The following is a 13,348-nucleotide window of genomic DNA, read 5'->3' on the forward strand; positions in this document are numbered from 1 at the left end:
CTGTTAACAAACTATTTGTGATAATCCCAGCAGTGGGCAAAATTAAGGCCTACGAGGTGTCGGTCAGGAATTTGTACAACCAATTTTTTCGTATAACAACTCGTCGCGATTTTTAACAAGTCTGATAACACCTTTAAAATTTAATAATAATACCGATAATATACTTTGCATAAACAAAAACCATTGTTCAAGACTTGCAACAAGAGTTCAAGATTTGCAGTTGTGGTAATGAGACAACGCACTACAATACATGTATTTGCGTCCCGCTTACACACGACCACAGATTCAAGTATCTAACAGTTTTGCAAGCTTTAACGCAGAAATTAATTCAAATATATGAAAATCACTCTGTTTCGAAAGCCTTTTTTTCCACGTTTTTGTACACTCACTTTCTTGTTTATTTGTCGTTCCGGTTGGATTTTTGCAACTCAATTTTGAGGCACTTCCCTATAAGCTAGCCGGCTGAAATTTTCAGGGTAGCTGCAAACCCTAAGACAACGCAATTTACAACTATAAAAACGACTGGACCGGTTTTGATAAAATTTGAATGAAGTGACATTTTGAAACGTGGATTTTTAGATTTTTTCCTCTCACAAAGCAATTTAATACTTGTGTCACGGTCAACTGCAGGTGTGAAAGCAAGACAACGTAATACACAGCGTAGAGCAACATCCCTTTCGTACACGTAGTTTAAGAGATGATAGCACGGTTAGGTTCTAATATAATGTAAAATATAAAATGAAGATCATTGAGTTTAACATATTACTAACGAGTTTAACATAAGTTTATAATACAGTAAAGCGTCTTATGGTTAAAACCTTAGTTAAAGTCCGATGAAGCAGTTAAAGCCTGCGATCAGACTAACTGCGTATAATTATAACAGAACGTTAACGGGAACATGAATAACTATTTTTTTGATAAACGATTTAATCAAACGTTATCGGGATTGTCCGACTAGTTTCGGACACAACCGGAATCATTAATCACGAGCTGACGCGGTATATAAGCGTGGGAAACCGTTATTAAATAAATAATTATGAATACGACTCACATTTTTTTTATAACATGGCAAACTGCATTATAGTAACAATTAACAATAACATGCCCATTTTAAATCTGAGAGCTATAATAATTACTGGCCTTAATTTCTTAGGTTAACACGGACTGCTTGTTTTTAGCATAATAATACCGCCGCATAATGTAATAATAATAATATTATATATCCTACTAATATTAAAAACGCAATAGTTTATATGTATGGATGTTTGCTCCTCTTTCACGCAACAAAGTTTGAACGGGTTTAGACAGAACATGAATTTTTCAGACGTATAGGTTTTGTGGGGTTGCCACCCTGTCCCACGGCCGCCATCTTCACAATAGTGCCAATTAAAATGGTTTCTGCGATATACCTCTTAAACTGTTTATCTGATTAAAAAAAAAATTGGCCAAATTTTGTTATAAATTAAATTCTCTAAATCTTTGGTTCTGCAACTTCTTGTCGTAGAACTTTATACATGAAATTCGACCCCCCTACACATTAGAAAAATTCAATTGCGTCCGCTAAAAACGCGAGGTTAGACCTAAAAAATTAAACTTTCAACACATAGGATAGTATTTATCCCGATTTTATGTCCCGTGGGATCATTTTAGATTTATAGCAGGCGGGCCCGCGGGTAAAAGCTAGTTCAGATTAAAATCAAAAGTGTCTCAAGCAGTCCGTGCAAAACGAGATCTGCATGGATAATGCCATTTTGTAAAGCACTTGTTTTTAAACATTATGTAATACTATATTTTGAAAATTTGTTCAATAATTTGTAAATTTATAATACGTGTAAAAAGAATTCCTTATTTTAAATTTTAAGGCTTTTTCTTTAATTTGACCAGTTTGTATATTGTATTGCTTATGAATTCGTATGCTAAGTATATGTGAAAAACTAACTGTTTATAATTAGAACTAAAGACAACTACAACACAACAATTTTTATCGAAATCTGTTTAGTAATTTACGTGACATATTCACTCAAAAATTATGACTAAGAAAAAATATGTCTTTTGTTCAAAATAAATGTTTAAAACATTACATTATTATTTACGTATCTAAATAGTTTTTAACCCCCGACGCAAAAACTGAGTGTTATAAAGTTTGCCGTGTCTGTCTGTCTGTCTGTGGCATCATAGCTCCCGAACGGATTGAGCGTAATCAATTTATTTTGTTTTGTATTAAAGGTGAATTATATGCGAGTTTTCTTAGATATGTTTCATAAACATCGAGTTATTCATTTTTGTGGGGGGGAGGGGTAATTTTCTTTACCGTCGGTTTAATTATTTAAGCATATTTGATATCAATACAAAAATATTTATTTCTCTTCGTTGCATATTTTAAGGCGATTTATTGCGTATAGCGGAGCAAAAGTTGTTTATCTTGTTTTATACCTATTTATTTAAGTTCTTCCGTATATTTGTTTTCAAATACTAATTATTATTTTTCTAGCGTTTTCTAATTATGTTTTGTAGTTAAAATACTAAATTAGTTTTAATTATGTTTAGATTTAGTAATTTTTCTGTGTCAAGTTTTATTAATTAATAGGACCATACGTTCTGTAAATTTGATAGCCCACCGTTGGGCAAAACAATTTTTGCAAAGTAACAACATGGCTGCTTCCATCAGCATTATAATAATAATAAATTATTATTTACGTGTTAAAACTTTTTCCCATAGCTTTAATAGCAACACGATAGTTGCGCCACAGTGGCGCCATAGTTGCCGAATAAATATTTAATATTCCTTATAGATACTGTACTCAATACATTTATTACGTAGCTTTATAATTAGTTACATCTAAATATTTGTAAATATATCTATGTGTTCTATAAATCTCTCATTTATAACTGAAACAGTTGCACCACAGTTGTATGACAGTTGACCAACTTTATGGAAATAATGTTTTCTGAAAGGCTGATCCAATATCCTTAACAAACATTAATTGGACTGATTTCATGAAAATACTGAAAACCAATTACAATTCTTTGATCAAGGTTAGTCATAACCTAGTGGCATGACTGTTAGACTGCCAAACCTAAGTCCTTAGGTACGAATCCCCGCACAAACACATTTTCACGCGTCACGTCAGAGGCCTACGGGCGGTTTAAACTCTTAACAGAGTATACATGAACCATACGAAAAAGAAAGGTTTTTATTGAAGTAAAACTTCTTTAGGCACGACAAGAAGGTAACTGGGCGACAATGCAACGAAAGTCCGTAAGGACTTGGCGTCACGTTCCTGTGCCATGCGGTTTTTAAATATTTTTTAATGTCTAGCACCGACTGTTTCTCATTATTCTTACATTGTATCAGCCATTCAGAGAAACGTTAAGTTGTCTGTTCGTCTGTTTGTCTGTATATGTGTATAATAAATACGTTAGCTACATACTATAAGGCTTCGAGCACACGAAGAAAACAGAGTCGTACTCGTGTTGCATCATGGAGTGAGGGTTTTGTGCGTATTTCGTTTTGACACCGGTTTGCTCTTTCTGTAAATGGAGAAATATAATACTTATTTATTTGTTAGAATACTGTTATAATAGGTATTACATAAAATAATATTCTGATGTTTTTCTAGTACAAAAGTTGCTGTAATCCGGCAATGTAAGTTCTGCTAGTCTTACAAATATAAAGGCGGAAGTTTGTCACGCAAAACCACTGAACGGATTTAGACAAAACTTGGTACACAGATAGTTTATAACCAGGATTAACACATTTTATCCCGATTTTATTTTTCCTTAGAATCATTTTCGAGTTATAGCGGGCGGACCCGCGGGCAACAGCTATTATTTAATACATTTAAGTCACTTACCAATATATCGAATCCAATATCTCTGATAATCTCCAGAAGTATGTCATAAGGTGGCTCTATACTGTTCTCCGTCGGCATGTCACTACAAACAAAATACATGATTGAAATAACTGAACAGGAAAAGTTCAAATTTGTGACATCGTGGGTTAATTTCAAGATCTACGGTAACGATTTGGAAATCAATTTACCAATAAAAACACGTGTCCTTAATTTCTTTTTAAATTGAAAATTTTGTTGTTCTTTCATTAAAAAAAAAATCAAAATCATTTATTGGAACAAAAAGTAGTGAATAACATTAATTATGCGTTAACAGCCGCATTAGTTATTAAAAAACTGTGTCGCAACTGTTAGCGCCCACCTCCGAGACGGGGAGAAGCCCACCTCCGAAAAGCCACATTATTTTTGAGCGTTAACGAATATTTGTAAACACAGAAAATATTCGTAAATATATCGCGGCAGAAATTTCATTCAAATGAATAAATAAACACCTGAGACAGGATTCGAACCTGCGACTCTTAACTATACACAACAGCAGCTTTACCAAGAAACCTACCGCGTATCACAGACCAAGACTTTTTTCATATCATAATTCAGCTTAACTGCAAATATCACCCTATTCCCAGCACTTTCCACATAAAATACTTAATATGTCTTACCTATAGTGATATAACAAAGGCCCCAGATTGATCCAGTAGCCACCAGGCTGCAGGATGCTGTATATCCTCTCTATGAACTCGATGACGTTGGGCGCGCAGTCGATGAAGAAACATGTCGCCACGCACGACCATTCATCTGGTTCAGTATATACCTGGGATATTAGAAATAACAGTGGTATTTAATAAAACCTGGTATATACCTGGAGTGTAAGTAAAGGTAATTTAATGAAAGTGTTTAAATAGGAGATGAAATTGTGGATAAGAATTCTGTATAAATGGGGGATTTGAATAGGTTTTCTATCAAATTTTTGATTGTGCCAAACGTTGCTTAAAATCGTTTCTTTTTTGTTATAGCGGCCGCAGAAGTACGCAATCTGTGAAATAAGTATCCAGCTATAGCGGCACGTTAGATACAGCCTGGTGACAGACGGACGAACAGCGTAACCTTGATAATAGAAACTACATAGGATGGGTGAATTAATGGCCCACAATGTTCCAAAACGAATGTATATCCTTATGTACCCACCACCTAAGTTTACATTGTGGAATGCAATAAACGTATTGAATATTGGGTCTAATAACTACTTTTATTTAATTTCTAATATAATAATATTATTATGGACTCTGCTTATTCACTTAAAATTTTGACACTCAATTACCAGATATTATCAAGTATTTAACCTACATATTTATACACATATTACTGTATATTTAATCATGTTGTCCAGATAACTGGATTGAGGAGGTCAGATTGACAGTCGCTCGTTATAAAACACTGGTACCTATCTTCATTCAGATAGAAGAGACTGGAAGCCGACTCCAACATAGTAAATCCAAGAATGAGTCAAAACATCTCTGTAATTGGGTTCCAGCAAGCACCTGTCCAAGTCAAATATCTACATTTGTTTTTATTCAAGAGCTTATTACATCTGTCATAGATGATGAAAAATACATTCAATAGTCTATAGCACGTTTATAGTTTATACCAGATTTGAACATCACTAGTCATAGTGGTATAGTTGGGAAAAGGCTAGGATGATGATCATATAACTCGCCTTTAGAAAGTCCCCCGCCGTCATGGAGAAGTTATGGTTGGGCCTGTTCCCCGAGGGGCTGACGTCGGGGAAGGCGGCCGACACCAGCTGGTGCTCGCACGTGATGTTGTTCACGTACTGGTGCACCCACGGGTGGACGGTGTACTTGTTTATCTGGAACAATGGCAGGATTCAAACTTTGACTTCCTACAACTTTTGAATTTTTCGTTCGTTTTGTTTTTTAAACATATCTAAGGCAGATAAATTCATCAATCATACAATATAATCTTAATTGAAATCGCACAAACCAAACCACAAGGCAGATACAACAAAGAAAGAGAAAAATTAAAAGAGAATATTATGTAAATACAATAGCGATAAAATACTTGGTATAAAAAGAAAAATGTAACTAATCTCTCAGTTAGATAATAGAAAAGTATTCGACACGTATTTAGCCCTTTCTGAAAAATTTAAATTGACAAAGATAAACTGCCTTAAAGTTTAGGAGAAGGGGCTTGTGACCTAACGGTATTATAAAATTTATACGCAATCGTGACGTCACGCGTAACTTTCATTTATTGTAATTTGGCCAATATGTTTGCGGGACAAATTGAACAATATGTATCCATTATATACGTTAAACTACAAGACAGACACAGAGTGGTAGCAACAGTAAAATCTTTCACTTCCCACAATATTTAAAAGGATCGATCTTTTTTTTAATCATCATCATCATCCACAGCCTTTATCCTCCCACTGCTGGGCATAGGCCTCCCCTTTTTCGTGCCAATTTCTACGGTCCTGTGTTAGCCTCATCCAGACTCGACCCGAGACCTTTATAATGTCGTCGACCCATCTTGCTCCCGGACGACAGACGCTTCTTTTAATATATGGAAGAAAATAACATATGTAAGAAAACTCAAGACCCTGGACTAACTGTACAAAAAAAAATCCTAGGAGACTTTCCTAGCTTCTCCACCCTAATAGAATAGTTGGAATTTATTATTCATCCTTCCCTAAAACGAAATCTCTATCACAGGGGAAACTTGCAGCGATTGCAAGTTTCCCCTTGCAAGATAGAACTTAAGACTCTCAGCTCTGGAGCTTTTTCTAAGAATTTACCCCTATCTACCCCGGACTTAAAACTCTACCCAAGAAGCTCATAAAAAAACTCCAAACTACCTTAAGATCTGTACATTGTGGCTTGGCATTACCTCAGTGCACCGGTTGAGTATGAAGTTGCTGGCGAACAGCATGAAGAGCGAGAACTCGTTCCCCTGGCAGCTGTAGCCACGCGCCGCCACCTCCCAGGCCAGGCGGCCTAGCCCCGCGCCCGGGACCAGCACGCGGACCAGCGACCTGTCGCTACAAGTCGAAACATACCACTTTAACAACGCTGTTTTGTTGTCAAATGATGCAACATGGGGTCGCGAGTCGAACGACCTCGCCGCGTCGGAGGACTCCGGTTGGGTCCGTAACTAGTCGCGCACTCCCGATAAAGACGCGTGAGTAAACCGTTGCATAATTTAATAATGAAATTCTCACGTAGTGGACAAATATTAGTATGATCGTCTTGTTCTGAGTCTAGACATCTTGGTTACCACGTTCTTATAAATCCACTTTCTTGTTTATCGTTTCGGTTGGATTTTGCAACTCAATTTTGAGGCACTTCCCTATAAGCTAACAGGCTGAAATTATCAGGGTAGCTTCAAAAATAGACAAAATTTGATAAAAGTGACATTGAAAAACGCGATGATTTAGATCTTTTAAATCTAATATTTGTAAAACCATCCGCGACATGATTAATAAATTCCTTAGAGATAAAGTAATACAAACTCGATCAAAACTCACGTATATTCGTCTAACGGGAACCGCTCTTCCATTTCATCCAGTATAGGCTTGTAGCATTGTTGCCTTTCAGCTGCGCCCATCGCACTCCAGTCGCGAACTATGTTCTTTAACACCGATTGCACCTGCAAGATATTATTATGACATAAACATAACGTTATAGTAGTCTAGACGTTATGGAAATAAGGGATACGTGTAAAAAGAGTTTCGTATCGTTGAATAATGATTATGGATAAGAAAAAAAAAAGGACATTTATACACTAGCTGACAAACGACGTCTCAGGTAACTTAAGATTTAGGGGAACAAAAACCTGTTAATCGTATAACTTGACCAAATAGTAAAGATTGTTTTTCCCTCTTATTTACATAACCTACGTACGAGGACCGCCCCCAATGAGATGAGACAATGAACTGGGTACATACCAAAAAGAATGGATTAAAAAAGCAGTAGAGCGGGCTGAGTGGAAAAACTTAAGGGAAACCTCTGCCCTGCAGTGGGACAGTAACGCCTAATAAAAAAAAGCACGAAAACATACCTTCTCAACATCATGCTGCATCTTATGCTGCTTCTGCGATGCTATCTCACAATTATTGTAATTACATCCAAAACTCTCCGTGCCGTTCGTTCCATTGTCTGGCACCGAATGATCGACATTCTCAAACATGGTCTCCACATCCTTTATAATCAGGTGTACCACACTATTGTTCACATCGAGACACTTCTTGAACTTCGCGAGGTACGTCTTGTATTTTTCAAGTCGACGCTGGTGTGTTTGTGGTAGTATCGAGATTATTTTCTCTGATTTGTGTATCCTGTCTAAACTGCATAGCCTGGAAAAGGGGCAGATTGATAGTAACTATCGTGAGAATGAATCATTATTAAACGATGTTACAGTTTTTCATGCGTATTTATCAGGGTAGCCCGACGATACACCGGACCCAACCAGTTCTGCTCGAGACCCCGCCACGTCTGCTCATGATTAAGGACTCCGATTGGGTCCGAAACTAGTCGGGCTACCCCGATAAATACGCTCCAGTAAACCGTTACATCATTTAATAAGGGACAGATTGAGGAATATTCTTTACTGCACACCACAGAAATACAGGATTGGAAAAGAATAAATAGATATATAGTGCAGCAATCGGCGGTCTTATCGCTAAAAGCAATCTCTTGCGGACAATCTCTGGATGGACTGAATTCTGAAGGAGCAGCATTTGTGCAGGTAGTCCGCGTTGTACAGTAGAAGTAAGCTAGATCTTCCTATCTTCTACTGGCCTATTTTGCTGAGCCTGATATAGTCCATAATTGTGTCTTATAAGCGAAACCACCCAAGACTTGTCACCCAATAGCGTGACGTGTCGTGGGATTGGTCTGCGAATGCTTGTTGCTGAGTAGGGGTGTCTTTATTCATATGGGCAAAGGGCAAAAGAAAAAGTAGAAGGCGTGTCGGTAAATCTGGCACTCCCTTCCGCTCAACACAAAGTGGGCGGAGTTATTAGATAATTTGCCATGCGGAAAAAGGGGTGTGTTTCCACTACTCATTTATCGTTTATAAAACAATACATTGTTTTAAGAGATCTTAAACATTGATTACTCATACAAGCAAGTTGCAATTACACTTGCCAAGCAAAAATAAACTCTAACACCCACGTAAATAATGACGAGCATGTCAATAATGCATTAAAGGTGCGTTTAGACGATGCAAGTTGCGATACATCGCCGGCGATGATACATCATTTTGTATACCAGGATGCTTTTCTGTGAATAAAGCCGTATATGTTTGTCAAACTTGCGACTTTGATGATTCTGAACAAATAGGCTAGAAAAAACAATTTGATCCGGTGACTGGTGAATTTGTGGGAAGGTTGTGTAAGTAGTAAGAGTAATGATTTCTTTGATATGTAATATTTTTTATAGCTGTGTACCCAAAGGGTTAAAACAAAACCCTATTACTGAGACTACGCTGTTTGCACCTCTTTCAATTGTTTGCATCGGAAACCAGGTTGCACCTCAAGTTAAACAATTGAATTTTTCACAGATGATGTATTTCTGTTGCCTCTATAACAACAAATACTAGAAATAACGATAGAGGTTAGGCAATACAGTTATTACACTCTCAAATTTGTGAGTGGATTGACAAATAAATTTTAGGGTGGGGTACTCACAAATAGATTTTTCACCCAATCGATTTGTATATCTTTAGTGTTTTAATATGCAATCCTCAGTCGCACGAGTTCGAGTAGCATTTTATCGTTTTTTATTTTTATTTCTTTACCCATCAAATCTACGCGGCAATGTATTGCAACTCGCACATATCACTCGCATCGTCTAAACGAACCTTAACAGCTACTATTGTAGATACACGTGTAACCGCTCTTGGAAACTATGATTCAGTAATGTCATTGTATTAAATAATTGAATCATGGCTGTGTTAAAAATAGTACATACGATGAGATCTTATATTCAGGTTATAGGGTAGATATTTAATTGACCATGAGTAATTAGTAGGGATATGGAAAAAAGTTACTGGAATAGACATAAAAGAAACGAAGAATGATCACTGTGTTCCAGACATTCTAATATAAAAATACTACAATAATTCCTTACTTAATATTCAAAGTAGTCCTCTAACATCAGATTGCTATCATTGTTTTTAATATTAATAAACTACTAGGCGAACATTTTATGAATGATAATTAGATGCCTTTGCTATGATTAAGATCCATATTATACCACTTAATTAAAAAGGATGATATTTTTTTTCGCTAGATCTAAGATATTTAATCCCTGTGTCGCGGAGATTCACAAACATTCAAGTCGCATGCACAAGACCCAAGCTCGGAACAAGCATTTGTGGAGGGTGGTATGAAATACGTGCAATGGGAGTTTTGCGTGGTGAATTGGTGATCCATGAATTTCAGCCAATCGATTTTTTTATTTTTCTGAACAACGAAAATTGACAAAGATTTGATTGAGAAAGATCTCCTGGACTTTAAAGCAGTTTGCTTTAAAGTTTAGGGAGGGCTTGTGACGTAATAATATAGTAAAATTTATACACAATTGTTACGTCACGTACAAATGCCATTCGATCAATTTATGCATACGTGTCCAAAGAAATACGTGTCCAGTATTATGCACTAAATTAAAAGACGAAAACTAAAAAATACAATTGTCGTCATCCCTACTATAGACTACACACACCTCTATACTGGCTTATGACGCGACATCGCCTGATACTATACGTCATGTGGTAAAAGTGAGTAATAATACTTAAACCAATATAAAGTGTACAACTATAGGTATAGAATAGCATCGTAGATAATTTCGACCAAATAGCTTTTACTTGCGACTAATGTTAATAAAGGCGAAAGTTTGTGGGTGTGTGTATGTTTGTCATCTCTTAACGCTTAAATAGCTAGACTGATAGTAGTGTGGAGGATTATCAAGTCAAATCAAGTGATCTGAAGGCAAAAGCTAGTTGGGATTCTGTATCCAAAGGGTGAATAATAGTGATGAATTAATAAGGCTAGGCTGCCAATATGTCCGTCGATCAGTCTGTCAGTAGACTGTATCTCATGAACCGTTATATTTAGTAAGTTGAAATTTCACAGGATGTATTACAGTTATAACAAAAATTTATGAAAATTGATGTCGACGTTAGCAACAGGTGCTACAATCGTCAATTTGATGTGTGCCCATTTTGTTTTCTTTTTGCACGGAACCCTCAGTGTCGCGACTCCTACTCGCAATGGACCAGAATTTATTCTTAAAAAAATATTTTATTTTTAAAAGACTGCTCAAAAATTGGAGAATATTTTTTTTGTATTAGGTTTTGTTTACTTATCAATCATCCCTCAGCAACAAAGGCTATACTTATGTACTCATTTCAATTTTATGTCTCTACAAAAAGTTGCATATCATGATTACATGTAACAAAATTTATCTAGAAGGTAGGTCAATAAGTTTTTATAACTACCTGTTCCTCATGGTCTTAATTATGACTTATCAGATTTGTACAGTATCTGATAAATGTTGGGTTATTCCTTAATCCAAGACCATTGAGAAAGAACAGTGAAAGCAGAATAAAAAAAATAAAGTTATGAATGGCAAAGGTTTTATTTTTATTTAGATAGGACTAGGTGTGCCCTGCAGTTTTAATTACAGACCATAGCGGCCTATGTGTTAATCCAGTTTGTTATTTATCAAAATGGGAACAGCAGTTTAAGTATGAATAAGTATCAAACACGTAGTATGAGTGTTTATCATAAATATTAAGCTCTTTAATATAAGAGTGATAAGTATGGTATGATTCTCTTAAAACTTAAGATTTGAATACATATTATATTTTACTGTTTACACGATATTATTATTAGCTATATTTATTTATTGAGAGAACTTACAATGTAAAGATTGAATAAATATAGAAAATGTTAATTGTATTTTGACAATTGCCAAAAAGTGCAACATAGAAACTTAATTTGAATAAATGCTTTCTTTCTAAGGTCAATATTTCTTTATTGGTTTTCACTTTTATCATAGTAAAATAAAATAAGCCTCTGTTGCTATAAGAGTTTTGACTTATTTAACTAAACATTACTAGGTATGAAAAATAAAAATAAAATCAATCTATAACATATACTCAACGTTTGGCTCATCTCTCCTCAACAACCTTCATTACAAGCAAGTCCAAAATATAATATAAGCAACCATTTTTTTATACAGATGCAACTGTAGCTGACTGTTAAATTTGTATACAAACAAAAATAATAATCATAATAGTGTGAATATTAACACCTACATGGCGAAACAACAAATAAATACTAAAATTTTGAAATCTGTTACAATGGACTTACAAAAGGAAGCAAACTTTGTTGGTTTAAGTACTTAACTAGGAGTAAACAATCTTGCTGTAAATTTGTTGCATATATTATACATATTGAGAAAGAAAACCTTTGTGACCTGTTTTACTTTTCGTTTTAATCAAGTTTTTAACAAAAAAACACTAAAAGGCTCTAACATTTACCCTAAGTTACTGCCTAGCCAAATAGAGTATAGATTGGAATAAATAATTTGTTTACACAGGTGTCTTTAGACTGTGCATCTAATTCTATATTCCATTAACGTATTCAGTAAACAATAACACACAAATGGTAGTAACAGAATCACATATACATAATAAATAATAATAAATTATTATTGTACTTTCCCGATACACAAAAACATACGCAATTAATACATTCGAAAATTGAAAATTCCCGCCCTTATGTCCTCTAACCATAAGGACTAAACTATCTCTAGGAGGACATAAACAAAGAAGTTTCGTTTTCTATCTAAATAGGTTAATTAGATCGCCCGAACAGTTCAAACAAAGAACTTTGTTGCTAACCAGAACTAAAACTTTATTTCGTACGTCATTCTATAAATAGATGCACCATATTCGTATATCAAGGGATAGGAAGGCGTATTGTAATCGAATAAATTGAATAATTACTTACTTATAATATTAACTTACTTATAATATTTGAAAGCGGTGACAACGGCGCGAAAGTGTTCTCGCTCTTTCGCTTCGTCAATTTCCTCAGCTGCCGATGTAGAAGACATTTTTACTCTCTATGTTGCACACTAAAAGTCTTACAGAACTATATTATATAAAATGGAAGCACAAAATAGTTTGTTTTCTATAGATATCGTGTATTTTTTAAATAAAATACAACAGCGACCAAGCCTATCAAATGACGGAAGCTGGACAGCTGTTAGTGAAGTGACACAATCATTCAAATCACAGGACAAACAATCGCTAGTGAAGTGTACAAAGGAACATGCTGAGGCATGAAGCAAAATGCTCTTGGTTGATTAATTTAGTATAATTATTAAATCCACCTTATCATATTATATGTTTATACTTAAAGAGGTAATTCTAAATTAAATATCCAACCAATGGAATAATTTTCTAAG

At 35.2% G+C, this 13,348-nt stretch overlaps 1 protein-coding gene across 1 annotated transcript; it reads right to left on the reverse strand.

Annotated features, from left to right (window-relative positions):
- Positions 1–542: 542 nt before the first annotated feature.
- On the reverse strand, positions 543–13,167 carry LOC113504123 (carnosine N-methyltransferase). Its single transcript, XM_026886260.1, has 8 exons — positions 12,906–13,167; positions 7,929–8,223; positions 7,396–7,517; positions 6,759–6,909; positions 5,566–5,718; positions 4,511–4,662; positions 3,855–3,936; positions 543–3,531 (listed from the first exon to the last, which is right to left on the reverse strand). Exons 1-8 carry the CDS (start codon positions 12,992–12,994, stop codon positions 3,424–3,426), a joined length of 1,152 nt encoding a protein of 383 aa, XP_026742061.1. The 5' UTR covers positions 12,995–13,167; the 3' UTR covers positions 543–3,423.
- Between the last annotated feature and the right edge of the window lie 181 nt (positions 13,168–13,348).

Source organism: Trichoplusia ni, chromosome 21 (assembly GCF_003590095.1).
Source record: "Trichoplusia ni isolate ovarian cell line Hi5 chromosome 21, tn1, whole genome shotgun sequence".
Lineage (NCBI taxonomy): Eukaryota > Metazoa > Arthropoda > Insecta > Lepidoptera > Noctuidae > Trichoplusia > Trichoplusia ni.